The 17,769-nt window shown below is 35.2% G+C and overlaps 2 protein-coding genes across 2 annotated transcripts; both read right to left on the minus strand.

The window, feature by feature from the left end:
* Positions 1-7,341: 7,341 nt before the first annotated feature.
* On the minus strand, positions 7,342-15,248 carry LOC133331700 (ubiquinone biosynthesis protein COQ9, mitochondrial). The gene is made up of 4 exons (XM_061540081.1): positions 15,138-15,248; positions 10,201-10,979; positions 9,929-10,138; positions 7,342-7,397 (listed from the first exon to the last, which is right to left on the minus strand). The coding sequence occupies exons 1-4, from the start codon at positions 15,196-15,198 to the stop codon at positions 7,359-7,361; spliced, it is 1,089 nt and encodes a 362-aa protein (XP_061396065.1). The 5' UTR covers positions 15,199-15,248; the 3' UTR covers positions 7,342-7,358.
* LOC133331689 (glomulin) lies at positions 12,777-14,723 on the minus strand. The gene has a single exon (XM_061540072.1). The coding sequence runs from the start codon at positions 14,721-14,723 to the stop codon at positions 12,777-12,779; it is 1,947 nt and encodes a 648-aa protein (XP_061396056.1).
* Positions 15,249-17,769: the final 2,521 nt, after the last annotated feature.

The raw sequence follows: 17,769 nt of genomic DNA on the forward strand, positions 1-17,769 counted from the left end.
TCAGAAATATTCTAAAAAGATTTAAAATGGATGACTGTAGACCAGTAAGTACTCCCATGCCCACTAAACCAAATTATGAAGAACCTAACTCTGATAAAAAGTATGATGCACCATGTCGCAACTCAATCGGTTGCTTAATGTATGTTATGTTGTCCAGATTTGAGTACTGCAATTAATATACTGAGTCGCTATAGCAATAAAAATAACATAGAGTTATGGCAATGTCTTAAACGAGTGTTGAGGTATCTTAAAGGTACTATTAATTTAAAACTGGTATACAAAAGGAATTCTAGTTATAGTGACATGATTATTGGATATGTGGACTCTGATTGGGGTGGAAGTGAGCTTGATAGGAAAAGTACAACAGGATTCCTATTTAAAATGTTCGAAACTTCTCTAGTTTGTTGGAATACAAGGAAGCAGAATTCTGTTGCAGCTTCGTCCACAGAAGCTGAATATATGGCTTTGTTTGAAGCAGTAAGGGAAGCAATATGGTTGAAATCAGTATTGAGTAGTATCAAAACAGAGTTAGAAGCACCAATTAAATTATATGAAGATAATCAAGGCTGTATAAGCATAGCTAAAAATCCATCAAGCCACAAACGATATAAACATATTGATGTTAAATATCATTTTTCCCGAGAACAAGTGGAAAATAAACTAATTACCATTGAGTATATTCCTACAGATAAACAGATAGCTGATGTTCTGACGAAACCCCTGCCAACTGCTAAATTTCTGGATTTTAGATGTCAACTCGGTTTAAATGCTGATAAATAATTTTTTTTTGTTTTATTCGGTCTGATTAGGTTTTACTGGGTTTTCCTAATCCTTGCAACAAATGTTGGACTATATTTTTGTTTTTCCCCAGATATAACAACTTGTCACATTATGTAGTAATTTTTATGATACCACTATTTAATATAACTTAATATGTATATTACTTGTAATGACCAATGTATTTTTGAGAAGGTGTGTTGGAGAAACATAAACTAAATTGTTTATTGGGAAAACATATTATGTTTTAAATTTTGAATTGAATTTCTGTTACCATGCAAAAATACATTGTTCAGTAATTCATATTGTTATCCTTTTCTATTTCGTTTCTTTTGTTATTGTAATTTGTATTTGAATTTATTTGTTCTCTTCATTAATTTTATAATTTACCGAAATGTATTATTTTTGAAATAGTAGGCTTTTCAATTTTGTTTTTTCCATATTGGAATTAAGAAAATTTTTCATTCAGTCCTTTGTGATACATAGTGAAGACAAGTTGTATAATAATAAAATATTTGAATTGCGGAATAAAAGAAAAACTGTTTTATTTATAAAGCTGAAAATCTAATAAAATTTTTTGCCATTCCTCCAATATAACCAATTTGAGGGAGTCCTTGCTACGAATTTCTTTCTTTCTTTTTTCGCGATCCAGATGTTCCCAAGCGCAATTTTTCAACACTAGGCTTCAATTTTTCCTTTAAATTGTTAAGGTATTCCATTTTATTCATTGTGGTTTCTATGAAAACCAAGTTACCACCAGCTGCCATGCATCCCCAGACCATCACTGAACTTCCGCTGTGCTTTACAGTGGATACCAAATTCTGTTCGACAAATTCACTGTTTTTGTTCTTCCAAATTTTTGCAGGTTTCCTTTTGCCAAAAATTTCAAATTTGCTTTCGTTGCTAAATATTATATTATTCCAGAAAGAAATATCTTTATTTTTATATTTATTAGCAAATTCGAGTCGACGTTTTTGGTTGGTTTTGGATATTAAGGGTTTTCTTCTTGGAACCCTTCCATGAATCCCGTTAGCGTGTAGTTCTCTACGTATTGTACTGACACTAACAGTAGTTCCAGATGATTCTGAAATTTTTTTGGATATATTAACGGTACTTTCTTTACATTTCGTACAATCGATCGTATTTGAACCTCATTCAGTTTTTTTGGCCTGCCACATTTAGGACGATTTTCCAATTTGTGGAACTTTTTATACTTATCAATTATTTTTTCAACCTTATTGTGGTACCTGCTGATAGTTGATTTCACGCAGTGTTTTTCCCTCATTGTGAAATTTTATGATAAGCTCACGTGTATCGAGTGAGGTTTGTCTACCCATAATGGAAAATTTATTACAATGTCATTAAACTTCAATTGTTGCTGACTAATTCACTACTAAATCATTGACAGTATTAGAACCAATAAAAGAAAAACAGCAGAAAGGAAAAAAAACGGTAAAATCTAACTGTGTCCAATCTCTCAAATGTTGGAATAACATGTTGTACATTTTCCTTTGACGCGTTACATATGGACTATTTTTTGTTTTTGCTATGCAATTTTTTCTATTTGTGAAATTTTGTTAATATTTCTTTTAGAAAATAAGAAAGGGGTAAATAAAAAACACAATTTGTTATATAAAATATTACATGATAGGGTTTATATAAAACATGGAACATTATAAATATTCGTGTACACTTTCTTTTGACTCTCACTGTTTATTCGTGCATTTCGTTATTTTTTCTTATAAAAAAGAGTTTAACATTAGACAGAGGAAACGGAAATTTAGATATGCAATAGTGGCTCTATTAAAAGTAAACACAAAATATAGAAAAAGTTATATATATATGTTTATAATAAAAAAAATCATATATCACCAAAGATTGAAACAAAAATTCATATCTGCAACATTAACGCGATTATCTCGTCATTATACCCTTCACCACACTGTGGTACAGGGTATTATGTCTTTGTGCATATGTTTGTAACAGGCAAAAGGAAACGAGATAGACACATGGTTCCTTTTGAGAATATGCATAGAATCACTTTCTAAGTCGATTTATGCATGTCCGTTCGTCCGTCTGTCTGTCTGTGCATGTTAAATTGTAAACAAAGTACAGGTCGCATTTATGATCCGAATTGGATGAAATTTGGCATAGGTCACTTATTCGGCCCAACGACGAACCCTATTGAAATTGGGAAAAATCGGTTCAGATTTAGATATAGCTCCCATATATATATTTAACCGATTTAATGTAAACGGTCCCTATATATATTTCGATTTGCACGAAATTTGGTACAGCCTAATCATTTAGGTCTATAATTATGTCTGCCAAGTTTCGTGAAAATCGGTCCAGATTTAGATATAGCTCCCATATATAGTTTCGTCCGATTTCATGTAAATTGGTGCACCAAAGTTCCTATATATACTTCGATTTGCACGAAATTTGGCATAACGTACTGAATTGAGTCTAGAATGATATCTGCCAAGTTTCATGAAAATCGGTCCAGATTTAGATATAGCTCCCATATATAGTTTCGTCTGATTTCATGTAAATGGTGCATCAAAGTCCCTATATATCTTTCGATATGCACGAAATTTGACTTAACGTACTGAATTGAGCCTAGAATGATGTCTGCCAAGTTTCGAAAAAATCGGTCCAGATTTAGATATAGCTCCCATATATAGTTCCGTCCGATTTCATGTAAATGGTGCCCCAAAGTCCCTATATATCTTTCGATTTGCACAAAATTTGGTATAACGTACTAAATTGAGCCTAGAATGATGTGTGCCAAGTTTCGAGAAAATCGGTCCAGATTTAGATATAGCTCCCATGTATAGTTTCGTCCGATTTCATGTAAAGGGTGCACCAAAGTCTCTATATATCCTTCGATTTGCACGGAATTTGACATAACTATAACGATTTAGATATAGCTCCCTTTTATTATAGATTGATTTTAAGTAATTGACGCGACAAGGAACCAATAAGCTGATAGGAACAAAACGTATTGAAATTAATATAACCTAATCTGTGACAAGTTTGTTTGAAATCGCTTAATATTTGGATAGAGCTTCCATATATATATTCGCCCGATTTCAAGTAAATTGGGCATCAAACTCCTCATGTTAGTCAGATTGACATAAAATTCTGCACTACGTACAAAATTGAGCATAGAATTGCGTAGCTGCGTTTTATAGAAGTACAGACATATCCCAACGGATGACCTATTTATATTTGTTTGAAGTCGATTCACATACTTTTGTCCCATTGTAACAAATGACATGTTTATGGATAGATCTAGGTAGATTCGCATTTAGATAAATATCACATATTTTATTTCTTCCAATTTCATGTTAATAGTCTTGTTTAATATACCCATAGTGGTGAAGGGTATCATATAGTCGGTCCCGTCCGACTTTACTACTTTCCTTACTGTTTTTTTTTTTTGTGTTTTTTTCTCTTTTATATATTTTGTCCCATTTACTTTTGAAACAAAACTTGATCCACAAAAATAACACTCAGAAGAATATTTGCAAATTCTGTACCAATTAATGATTTAAATAATTAGTTATTATTAATATTTAAATAATTAGTTATTTTTCGAAAGATTTGTTTCTCAATTCCTTTCAATGCACCTTCGTATGTTGTTAGTGAGCACTATAACCTAAAAAGAAAAAAAAAATAACCTTTGATTATATGAGAGCTTTATAAATTAGGGCGAAATGAATAGTTACCTATCAGAGAATGACAAAGAACATCGAACGTTACAACGACAAATTTGATAGGTTAGCTGATAAAATCCAAAGAGATGACCAAGAAACTAGCTAACAATGTAATTAAGTTAATATCCTCAGCAAATAAAAAAAATATCGAGACTTTTACTTACTTGAGAGAAAAAGATAAAGTTAGATAAAAAAAAACAAAACAAAAAAATATATGAAAACGGCTGGACAATTGGTAATTACCACAAGTCCAAGTTAATTTTATCAAAAAATATATTTTCCTTACCGCGAAATACTTTTATGGAGGTTTTAGAACACTTTGTATGTTGATCACTCGTCTCTCTGATATCCAAATGACCGAGAAATTTGTTAAGCGCTTAGAAGAAGTCTCGGTAACACTTCAAGCTAACGCTTTACTCGCAGATGTTAAATGTCAAATAACCAATAGATATGTTTTTATCCACACAGACGAACCCCAAATACAGCGGTCACTTGCAAATAAAACGGTTACGGTGTTTGAATCGGTTTCCGAAATTAAAGAAGAAAAAGAGGACAAGCCCCATTACAAGTAAACTTGATACACGTTATTCGGTGTGCTGCACTGTTCAATATTTTATCTGAATTATACACCCCTTAGAAATATATATGGAAGCTATATCTAAATCTGAAACGATTTCCACGAAACTTAGCGCACATCATTCTAGTCTCGATTCAGTACGCTATGCCCAATTTGGAGCAAATCGAAAGATATATAAGGACGTTAGAGAACCATTAATATTAAATCGGACGAAAATATATACGAAACTTAACACACATCATTCCAGACTGAATTCAGAACGCCATACTAAATTTCGTAGAAATCGAAAGTTATATAGGGACTTTGGTATATTATTAAGATAAAATCGTACTAAAATATATATGGGAACTATATCTAAATCTGAATCGTTTTTCCCAGTTTCAATAGGGTTCGTCCTTGTGACAAATAAATGAGCCGTGCCAAATTTCATTCAATTCGGATTATAATTGCGAACTGTACCTAGTTTGCAATTTAACATGGACAGGCGGGCGGACGGACATACATAAATCGACTCAGAAATCAATTCTATGCTTATTTCCAAGAGGAACCACGTGTCTATTTCGTTTACTTTTGCCTGCTACAAACATATGCACAAAGCCATAATACCCTGTAGCACAGTGCAGTGAAGGGTATAAATATTTCCAGGCGCGTCGGTCTTCTGAAATCTTTGGTAGAATTTTTCTCTCAAACACTCCAGGAGCTGTCTCATTTGCTTGCGCAAGTACCCATGCTTCTGATCCATACACCAGGACAAGTAGTATCAGCGTCTTGTAGAGTGTGAGTTTGGTCTGGCGAGAGGTGGCCTTGTTTCTAAATTGCTTACTTAGACTCTAGTAGAATCTGTGGGACAAAATGTCATTAGTTTTATGACATATAGTGGGTCCGATTCTACAGGACGTCTTGCGCGTTGATATCACCTACTTTGGCAGACTCCTTCTCAATTTGTTTTAAGGTGGATGTAACCGCTCGCAATGTTCGACTCATTATATTGATGTCATCGGCGTAGGCGAGGAACGTATGTTGTTTGGTGTATTAAAATTTGCCTCTCGTATGACCTTTTCCAACAGGATGTTAAAAAGGTCACATGAGAGACTGCCACCTTGTATGAACCCTCGTTCGGCATTGAAAGGCGACTTTAACTTCTGACCTTGTGCCAATTGAGGAAAGCCGAACGCAGACATGATTTTGGTGGAATGTGTCGATGTGTTTTTCGTGGATCTTTTCCATGATTTGGCGCAAAGTGAAAATCTGGTCAATGAAGCATTTGCCAGCTCTGAAGCCGCATTGGTATGGTCCAATAATGGTCTGGTATGGTCTAAGTCTGCAAATTATCGGACAAATTGATTTTAACATTCTGCATCAAGGTCACCCTCATCATATAAATATATGGTTGGGTGTCATGTCGATGCTGGAGGAGGAAGGCGGAATATTAGTGTCGCCAACCTGTAAAGCACTTCACCCTTGTTCCTCTCCGTTTCTTCTCAAATTAGATAGGAATTCTCCATTTCCTCATGTGAAGTCTCTCGTTCTCCTTTTCGACAAACTTCTGTGATTTTTGCAGTCGTGACGGCCGTCAGCTTACTGCCCTCCCAAAGGAGGCAAATGTCGTTAATCTTAACCCATTTGTACCTGGACTGAAACGTCATTTAGGAATACGACTGGCAATCAATAACCTACACGGATGTACCTATAGGGATCAACTGGATCAATGAATGATACTCGTATGTCTTCAGCAGCCCCTGATTAAGCAATAGGTTTGACGTTCTCCCTCTCTTCGGTACCTCTCTGGTAGATCTCTTTGTCGGAAACTTCTTTGGCATTGGCTGAGAATGCATAGTACTTTCTTGAGTGAGGATTTGGAGTCGACCACGGGTTAGCATTTTACCCTGGCAACGACTTAACAACTAAGCCTGAATTACTCGTCAAGGCGCCATGGTATCGATAAGATTCCGTTCGTTAATACCCCGTTTATATTCCATTTCATTGTACTATTAAAACACAAAGATTTTTTTACATAAATAACAATTTCAAAATATTCCATTTTATTATTTAAATAAACATCATTTTATTTGTTATTCAAGACAAGAAAAGGGCCTTACCATATAAATTATAAAGCATTCAATTTTTTTGTGTTGTAATAAAAAAAAAACCAACATAATAAAAACAAACTTTGGACATAACTAGAAAGAAGGAATTTGCAGGTGCTAGCAACCATTTTATGGTTACTCCAGTGGGATTTGTGTGTGTCCATTTGTATTTGAGAATAGAGTGTATGTTGAGAATTTTTAAGATTTATTATAGTTTAAGCCCAATATACTGCGAGCCTGTAATAAAAGAGAAAATTAATACATTAATATTATTTCATTATATTTCATAATGACAAAATTTGTAGCATACTTTTAGGCTGCATGTTTGACAAAAGATATGCATTACAATTATTATATTTTGGAAATCGTATAAAACAATTTAATATATACGTTTCCGATATGTATTATATTCCTTGTGAGTAGTTTCTACTTGACAAATGTCAAAGAAAAAATAACCCGCTAACACTACTGAAAAAATCTTCCAAATTGTGAACCTCTTGCTGGATATGACAGTTAACATCCAGATGGATTCTTAAATATTTCCCACTCAAACTCCAATGCAATGAAAAATCAATGAGTATTTCAAGTGGATTATTGTAAACTCAGGGTTGGTATGTTTTGAAAGTGGTACCTCCAAACAAGTTTAATACCAAAATACCGGTGCATCTTGACTTAAGACACATTTAATTACATTCGTCTGAAAATCATCATAATAGTTACGGAGCATAAATGAATATAGCATCTGAATTGTTTCTACATTTGAACCGGTACGAATAAACTGTAAATAACGTTTCTATTATGGTCGAACACACCACAAGGAGACGAGAGAACCTTAGTAACGTCTAGACATAGTCGGCTCTTTGCTTCAACAATTGGATAAAACACCCCCATTTCTCCCTCCATACTATAAGGTATTATTGATCGGTACACATAAAAGGTGAGGACTAAACAGAACGTGCCTTAAGACAATGTTAGTAGCGTTTGATCTATCAAAAACATTTGTTAACGTCAAACACGCACCCTCTTGAGGAGAATAATAATAAAAATTATCCAATTCTAACCAAATTTATATGTGAACGCCACTCGGATATGGGTTCCGGTACAAGAGGGCCAACTCTCGTAGAGTAAATCAGGAAGTTTCCTGTGATATCTCTATATATCCAAGCTCTATAGGCGCCACAGAGATGATTACACGACCATAACGTCGGAAACTATCGTTGGAGACATAGTGTATAAAAGCTTAACCACCTATCTCATCAGTTTCGATTTCAATTTTCCATACAAAGAATTTGAAAATTTCTCGCAGGACGACAAAGGCCTGCAAAGATATGGAGTCAACCCTGCGAAGACAGAACTGATACAATTTGCCAAAAGGCGCAAAATTCCAACATGTTCTCTACCTAAAATAGATTGCGTAGCTTTGGAACTCATTTTGGAGCTAAAAAACTTTGGCACCATCCTGGAGCATCGATTATCTTGTAAAAGGAACGTAGAGGAGCGTACACAAAGAAATGTGTAATAGCACTGTACTCTTGCAACAACTCTATAGGGAAGAGGTGGGGACTGTCACCGCTTATCGTACATTGGGTTTACGATGCAGTCATATTTCCCATTATTACTTATGGATGTCTTGCCTGTTCGGAGGCACTGAGGCAACAAACAATATATTCGGAGCGCATTGAATCACTCCCTCAGGCTGCTCTGAAGGGGATAATAAATCTTCAGCCACTTGATGTATTAAATCATTTTCAGACAATCAGAAGCGAATTTAAGATGAAGGATATAGGGACTTGGCGATCTCCACACTACAGACACGCAAATGTTCTGAGCTCAATAGGAAATTATGAACTCTGTCACAATAGAAACTCAAGCGACTATATTTCCCCAACACTTATTTTGAGGAATCTAAAATAAAAATACCAAGCAGAGAGTCCTGGGCGGGTGAGCTTCCTGCCCTTGACGATCTGTCGATATATACAAATGGTTCAAAATATGGAGGAAGGCACAGGTGCGGGAGTTTTCTGTACCTGTGATTATATTTGTCGATAGTCAAGCGGCACTTAAAGCAATCAATTTGTTGACCATAATTCCTAAGGTAGTTCTGCTGGATATACGGCATTTTGTTAAATTTTGTTGGGTGCCAGGACATAGGAGAAAGTGAATGTAGCTAATGAGATTGCTCGATGTGGATCGATTGTCAATCGATTTAACAATTGATGTCACTGTTAGACAGACCTCCACTTTGCTATTTGTTGGCAAAATCAGCATGTTTTACGAGGATGAAGTAAAACCACGATGGTAGATTAATGGTTTAGATATTCGCTATAGCCGCGCATCCTCTAACCTAACCCATTATAATACAATAGACCGGTCAGTGGTAAACTATGCGGCGCCAGTCTGATTTCCTACTGCAAGTCCAACTCTCTTTGCACCTTTTCAATTGCCTAGCTAAGCTAATGGTATGTCTCTCAATTCGCTATGTAAGCAGTCAATGCTTCGCTGTGTAACTCTTAGGGTGTCGCCAGCATCATATTTATAAATAATTTTGTATTTCAGTTGCTAGAACAAAACCCCGGCATATTTAACCCATTCTAATCCTAAATTGCTATACATGCATTCTCACAATGTATTTATAGCAATATCGATATTATAATGGAAAAATTGGGTATTATTGCAGGTTCTCGAACAGACATATTAAGTTATTAACATGAAATGCTACTGCCAACAAAAGCAATAAATTATTTTTTTTTTTTAATACAAAAACTTACTGTTATAAAAGCCGATTTTAAAGATCTCTGAACACCAGATGTTGTCCCACCAATATTCATAAGTGTCATTTGTAATTGTACAGCATCGTCCATACGATTTGCCAAGAATTCCCATGTTTTGCTATGATCCGGCGAGTGATCTTGCAGCATATATAATTCTGTCATTTTCATTATACTTGCCAGACCAATGCGGCGGGTATACCAACCAATCTGTGAAAATAATAAATTTTAAATTAAAGAAATAAAAATAAATATAAGTTTATCACACTCACATCCACTGAACGATCTCCCGAGTAATAGCAAATATCATCGACTAGTGTCAAAACCTGAGCCAAAGCTGTTGAGGCATTTTGTGGCAATGCTATTAAGGCCAACGCCTGCGGCCATTGACCCTTATAGGGTGCCATCATCTCAAGACGCAGTCGTACAAAACGTACCAAAAACTCAAGCGGATTGTTAATTTCCTTTTTGCCATCATCCGTTTCTTTCTTGAGGATCTTCAGTAATTCTTCATTGCATTTACCATTAAAATAGGATACCAAATCGAAACCACCCTGTGGGAACATACCATGTACCACGCTGGGATAGCCAACATCTTCGGCACCTTGTACAATGGCATTACGGGTCCAGCCCAATGTGGGAACATGTTGTAACGCAGCCTCTAAGATTTTTACACGTACAGCTTCAGCTTTAGCATCTCTTTCGTTTTCCTCCTCTTGACTTTTAGCCTGTTCTTGTTGTTCGTATTCAGCTTCACGTTTCTCTTCTCTGGCACGGAATTCGTCAATAGTTTGTGTCGTTTTTGTGCAAAATGTTCTTCTATTCGCAGTGTTGATGTTGTGATGCCTGGCATTATTGTTGGAGAGTGCTAGTGAACAGCGACCAATTGAATATTTTGAACTATCGCCAATCTCGATGTGGTTCCAACAATGTTGTTGAGACTGTGTTGTTTCAATAGTTTGGGAAACTTGCTGTTCGAAATTTTGACAATTACTGGCCATAATTGGCGAGGTGATTAGGTTACGACAGGCAACATGGCATAAGTTTATATCTAAAAGAAAGGGAATTAAATATCATGCATTAATAAAATTAGAATTAATTGTATTTACATTGCATTGAGCGGTCGTGTGGTATGGGCAGAATCTACTCACTGGTAGGAGAAAAAACTCGGGAATTTTTTGGTGGCTCTGATAAAGCTAGGCTTACATGCCTGTCGTCATTACTTATATTTGGGTGTTGGACCCATCCAACCAGTATACGATTAATGGAAAAATTAAACGGGCGAGGGAAAATTAAAACATGCAAGGGGTTTTTTTTATTAGAATCGTAACACTACAGTTATAAGTGAATGTTTTCCTTATCAGTGTAATATTTTTACACGACGCCTTTAGTAAAGAGGTCACAAAAAGGTTATCTTTTTAAGTAAAAATTGCACCTATTATTTTTAAAGTTCATATTTTTGCAATCAATTACATTATTTTTACCAAAAAATCTAAAAATATTTAAATTATCCCTAAATATAGAAAAATTTGAACCGAACTTTGGATACCCCCCACCATAGGTATACTGATAGTTACTTGAAATGAATATATACTGATAGTTACTTGAAATGAATATATAGGGGACATACCAAAAAATATACCTATACCAACAATTGTATCAAACAATTGTAGTAATCCACAATGTGCACCAAATACAAATTTCTGTAATATTTAATTGTAATTTTTATACCCTTCACCACACTCTTGTAACAAGCAAAAGGAATCGAGATAGACCCATGGTTCCTCTTGAGAATATGCATAAAATCACTTTCTGAGTCGATTTATGCATGTCCGTCTATCCGTCCATGTATTTTTGTAAACAAAGTGTAGGTCGCATTTATGATCCGATTTGGATAAAATTTGGTACATGTCACTTATTTGGCCCAAGGACGAACCCTATTGAAATTGGAGAAAATTGGATCAGATTTAAATGGTGCAACAAACTCCCAATATTTGTCCGATTGAGACAACATTTTGCATAGAGTACTGAATTAGGTCTACATTGATACATGACAAGTTTTCTTGAAATCGGTTCAGATATATATATGCTCACATATATAGTTTCGTCTGATTTTATGAAAATGGAGCACCATACTGCCCACAGTTGTCCGATTGAGACAAAATTTTGCACAGAGTATAGAATTGGGCTCAGATTAATTTTTGCGAAGTTTTTTTTTAAATCGGCTAAGATTTATATATAGCTCTCATATATAGTTTCGTCCGATTTTAGGCAAATGTTGCACCAAACTCCCAATATTTGTCCGATTGATGTATGCCAAGCTTTGTTGGAATCGGTTCAGATTTAGATATAGCTCCCCTATATATGGGGAGCTATATCGTCTGATTTTATGAAAATGAAACAGCAAAGAGTCAAATTTAGGCCGATTGGCACAACATTTTGCACAGCGTACTGAAGTAGGTCCACTATATGAGAATAAGACCAAAACGCGGAAAAAATCAGATGACAATTTTAATAAAAATTCGGTTGAAAAACGCGTTCTAGAACCTCAAAATACCGAAAATTGGGGGTACTCTTATTTGGGGGCTATGCTTTAACGTGGACCGATATAGCCCATTTTCGATCTCGACCTGCCTGCAGACAAATGGCTAGCGTTACAACTGATTACTTATGAACCGATCTTTTCCCAACATGAAGATTATATTTAACCAATTGTTAATATCTTTCAACTCTACAATACCTAATACTAATTTTCCTTATTAATAGTTTACATTGTAATTAAAAGATTTCGCAACTTAAGCTTTAGAATAAAAAATAACATTTATTATTTTATTTATTATGACATCTTTTACGTATTTGAAGCATCATTAGTAGTAGTAGTCTTTCCATCCTTGGGAGCATTATCAAAACACTCACAAACCCGCCCCAACAAACTTCGTATCAAATCGAATGTACACAGGTTTTGATTGAGCAATTCGATCTTTTTGTCACGACTCAGCTGCAAATCCAGACCAGCACCAGTGCTATCATTTTCCACAGCAACATCGAGCATTTTCAATTGTTCCATATCGATGGGTGTATCACGTCCTTCCTGGACCTTTTTCAATTCCCCCTTGTAGTGGGCTTCGGATAAATTTAAACCCTTACGCAATGGTATCAAATAGTTATCTTCAATATCCTTTGCGAATGACCAAAAACCAGTACGATTTTCAGCATCTTTCAATGCAAAGAAACGCAGCGCATTCAGAGTGGAAATAATTTTATCGGAATTTTCAATTAAATCTGTTTCAACACCCTGGGGCAGTTTACATATGTTCTGCAGAAATATCGTACGAAAATCTTGTCCAGCAAATGATGTGGGTAGGGGTGATGATGCTTTCAATGCTTCGGCAACCAAGTCCTTGTACATGGTACCCAAATAACCACACAGACCTTGATGATTGACAGTGGCCATTAGATTTTTTAAAATCAAATATTTTCCCTCATCATCGAATGACAGGATATATTGGTGTAGCACCTTAATGCCATTTTGTCGAATATGGGTCTGTGATGAAAAGCCCACTAAATGGCATAGCGACTTACAAAATACTTTGTGGATTTCCAAATCTAAATCAGAGGAAGGTATTTTTCTATTAGCCAAGTTTTGGAGCGATTTCTCCACCAGCTTCAGGGCTTTATCGTGTAAGGCAGGGAATTTTTCCTTGAGCAATTCTTGGGCCAAATAAATGCTCATTTCACAGACATACATGGGATTGTAGACTCGAGGTACATGTGCGGCACCAATTCCCTCGGCAATAACTAAATAATAGAAAATGGCCAAATTTTCCAGAGGCATTTCATCTTCGCTGAGAAATATATTCCCTTTCTTATTTTCAATGAGTCCATCATGCTCCTTAGCATTTAATTTCCACCGCGCCTTTGTCTCTACAAAGGAGAGGAAAAAGTAAGGATCGGGAACACATTTAATAACACCCTGTACCAGGGAACGGGCACATTGCAGCGAATAGGTGTTCGTCTTGCTCTCCACTTGATTGCTTAAATCGAGCAGAGAGAAGGGATTACCCATGACATCGATCAGAAAGCAACACATTATATTACGTCTATTGTTGGTGGCTTGGCAATTACGAAATATCTCATTTTCAAGACGAGGCTTGGAACAGATATCGGCAATTAGGGGCTGATAAAATAAATCCAAGGTGATGTAGTGCATTAGAATGTTTTGTACATCTTCATCCTGCTCGAGTAAATGTTTTTCCTTTTCATCATAGCCAACATATAAGTATTCTGGTTCGGGTAACATGGCCAAACGAGTCCAAATCGATTGGAGAGCCCATTGCAATGACATTGATTTACGATCACCAAGCCGTAGCAAAACCACTTGCATTGCACGCAAGGCCGAATTGAAGACCCGCTCAAACATATTCTCCTCCACCAGTTCCAGTAATTCCAATAACAGCGATTCTGGTGGAGCATTGGCTGCCATTGTTTTCAACAATTCCTCGGCACACACAAACAGCTCGGGATCCTGCTGATACACTTCCTCCGTCAGATAATCTTTACACACCTCATTGTATAAATCGATGGAAATTTCTCGCAACAAGGCCACATTTCTGGGTGCCTCATTAGCTGTGGTAAATAGCAGTGCAACACCTTCATATTGGCGTTCTTTGATCAGCTGTTTAACCAAAGCCTTCAGGTTTTCTCCGTGTTCCGTTGGTGGTGCCGGCTTATCAAAGCTAACTTCATCGTCATTTTCCTCAGACACTGAATTGCCAAGTTTCGTTTCTTCAGCCATTCTTTGCGAAATATTTTCGAAATTCGTTTTGTTTTATTAATTGGAATTGTTACTTTTAGAAAATGTTATAATTAATGCAAATTAATTTTGCAAATTTCACAAAACAGAAGAATGCCGTCTCTTTGTAATCTCAAACTGTCAGGCAAATGCCAATGCGTTATTGCCGCCGCACTCACGAATGAACACACGCACAAACACACACACACACACGAAAAGGGGTCAACAGCGGCATGCCGTTCTCTTATTGGGGAGCAACAACACTCTTTTATCCACCGCACTCACTCATTAATTTCCAATGCAAAACCACCATGACTTCAAATATTGTGAAATAGTTCTATTGCGTTTGTTGCTTTAAATGCTGTTCACTTTTATTTTACGCTATTTTCCATTACGCATATTTGTTAATTCACTTACTTTTATTATTTAACAATTTTTGTAATTTTATCATTTTATTTAGAGCGCTAAAATTGGCCATTTTTTCCTTTACTCCAGCACCACACAAAAACGAAACGTCTTTTTGCACTTGTAAATAAGAACTAAATAATATGAAGAGATAGAGAGAGGACAAGATAGCCAAAGAGTTTTTGTTTTGTTTATTAAAACGATTTAAGAGAGTAAACTAAACGGTCAAAGGTAGCTGCTGTCAAATCGATGCACAGTGCTGTTATTTAGTGTAGTGGGAGGCGTTCCAATTGGAAATGCGTGCCATATGATTGCTAATGAATAAACAGGGGGTTCACACATGGCGATTGTGAAACGCTTACTAAATATTTGAAGACATATTTATTTTTGTTATTTTGAGTTTAATACTAGTGTCAATATTATTTACAAAATAACGTGAGATGTGACTATCCGCAATGAAACGTCAATTTAAGGGGACCCCCCCATTCTCGGGGTCAAAATTTTTTTTGATTTAATTCGATTCTACACTAATTCAAGAATGTCTCCACAAAATTTCAAGTGAAAATCTCAAGAACTCTTGAAGATATAGCCGATCTATTGTGTCAGCATCAAATGACGGCTAAAGGGCTTCTCAAACTTTAAACGCGTTTTTCTCTTTTGCGAATGGCGGGCACGATAACTCAAAAACTAATAACCCAAACGATTCCAAAATTTTACACGATTCTCTGTGAGTGTATAGCTATCGTATGAACTAGGATAAAGCCAATCGGTGAAGATCTTCCTTATTTTTTTAACTTGGTTTTTGGTCAAAAATCGGCGATTTTTCAAAAATATTTTTTTCAAAAGTCCGCCATTTTGTTAATTTTAGAGCGAAGTCAATAATCCTAGTTCATACGAGAGCCAGACATGTACTCTTTCTAACACCGTTGGAATTTTCGGATTCCGATGTTCCAGCGAGGAGTTATCATGCCCGCCATAAAAAATAAGGATTTTTCTTTAATTACAATGTACAACAACAAAGCAATAACAAACATTTTTTGTAAATTATTTTTCTTCTCTTTTAAATCTTCAAATATATATGTGCAAAGTTACAAAACTTAACAAGCATTGGTATTGATTTACCTGCCCATTGAAAATCTTGAAAAATTAAAATCGAGAATGGATGGGGTTCCCTTAAACCAAAGGAATTATAAATTTTTTGTTTTAAATAATATGAGAAATAAATTCCATAAAATGTTATGTGTGCCGATTGGCATTTTTATTTTTTTAAAGCTGAACATGGCTCACGAGATTTAACCATGGTTATAACAACATATATATTTATACGTTTTAAAGGCAGGGATCTTCAAAAAATTTATAAATATAAATTATTTAGCAATTTTTGCCACTGAACACATGATATGCGTACATTTCGAAGGAAGATATTTTCATTTAAATTTTAAAAGCTGAAATTTAATAAAAAATTGGAAACATATGACTGCATGAGACTACCTTGTATAATTATGCCATGCCCACACCATGAGAATGAGAAAAAGATGATTGAAGTTATCAAAATATAATAAAACGGGGAAAATATACGCAACAAGTGTTTGTGTTTATTTGACATTTCTTCAAAACAAATCTAAAAACGCGAAAAATGAATGAAAGGTTACAATTTCTTTCCAAGATCCAGGGAATACCATCAAATGTTTGTTTCATCCATAACAAAGTAATTACTTCCAGACTAACATGTTAAAAACATAATTTTCATTTCAATTTATTTTGAATTTATTTGACATAGTATTCAAAACAATACACACACATACACAAAATATGTATTTTGATTTGATGGAACAAGCCACCTTAAGAAAAAGTTTTAATCAGTTTGTAGCTGTGCCCTACCTTGTAATTATTATACCATGGTACGGAAATGTGTTATACAATGAGAACTCAAAATACAAAATTACAGCCAAGTTGGTTGGAAAACTTATCCAAAATATCGAATACTGTGGATTACCATTATATGGGGGCTAACCTGAAACTGTGATCAATATTAACAACTCTTAGTACCGAGATATCAAATAACACCAAATTACAGTCAATTCGGTGAAAAAACTTGTCCATAATCCCAAAAATACAGAATATTAGAGGGCTCCGTTATATGGGGGCTACACCAAAACGTGGACCGATATATCCCATTTGCAGTACCAAACAAATGGGCTACGCGGCAACGAACATTTGTCAAGTTATGACATAAACACCGCTTAATATGTGTCAAAAAGTGGTAAAAATTGCCTCAAAAGGATCAATGCTTGCAACCAAGGTGTATTAAATAAGGTGTAAGTGACAATCATATGGTTTTAAACTTTTTTCTTTATTGTTTGTAAAGTAAATTGTCAAAAACATTTTCAACAATTAATTACGATTTACAAAAATTGAATTTAAATTTAGGAGTTTGATAGAAAAATATGTTCATAGAGAGGGACGAAAAGCAAACTTAGACTTAAATCAGTTTTAAACCTTTTCGCTGATTTGATCCAAAGTTTACGTTTTGTATCCCGTATTGAAATCTGTTCATAAATCCTAGCTACACGTACGTAGCCTATATTGGAATAGGCAGATTCCAAAAATCAATCCAAAGGTGAAAGTCTTTGATATTCTCCTA

Source organism: Musca vetustissima, unplaced genomic scaffold (assembly GCF_032173495.1).
Source record: "Musca vetustissima isolate MV318-11 ecotype Yass unplaced genomic scaffold, APGP_CSIRO_Mvet_v1 utg23696, whole genome shotgun sequence".
NCBI lineage: Eukaryota > Metazoa > Arthropoda > Insecta > Diptera > Muscidae > Musca > Musca vetustissima.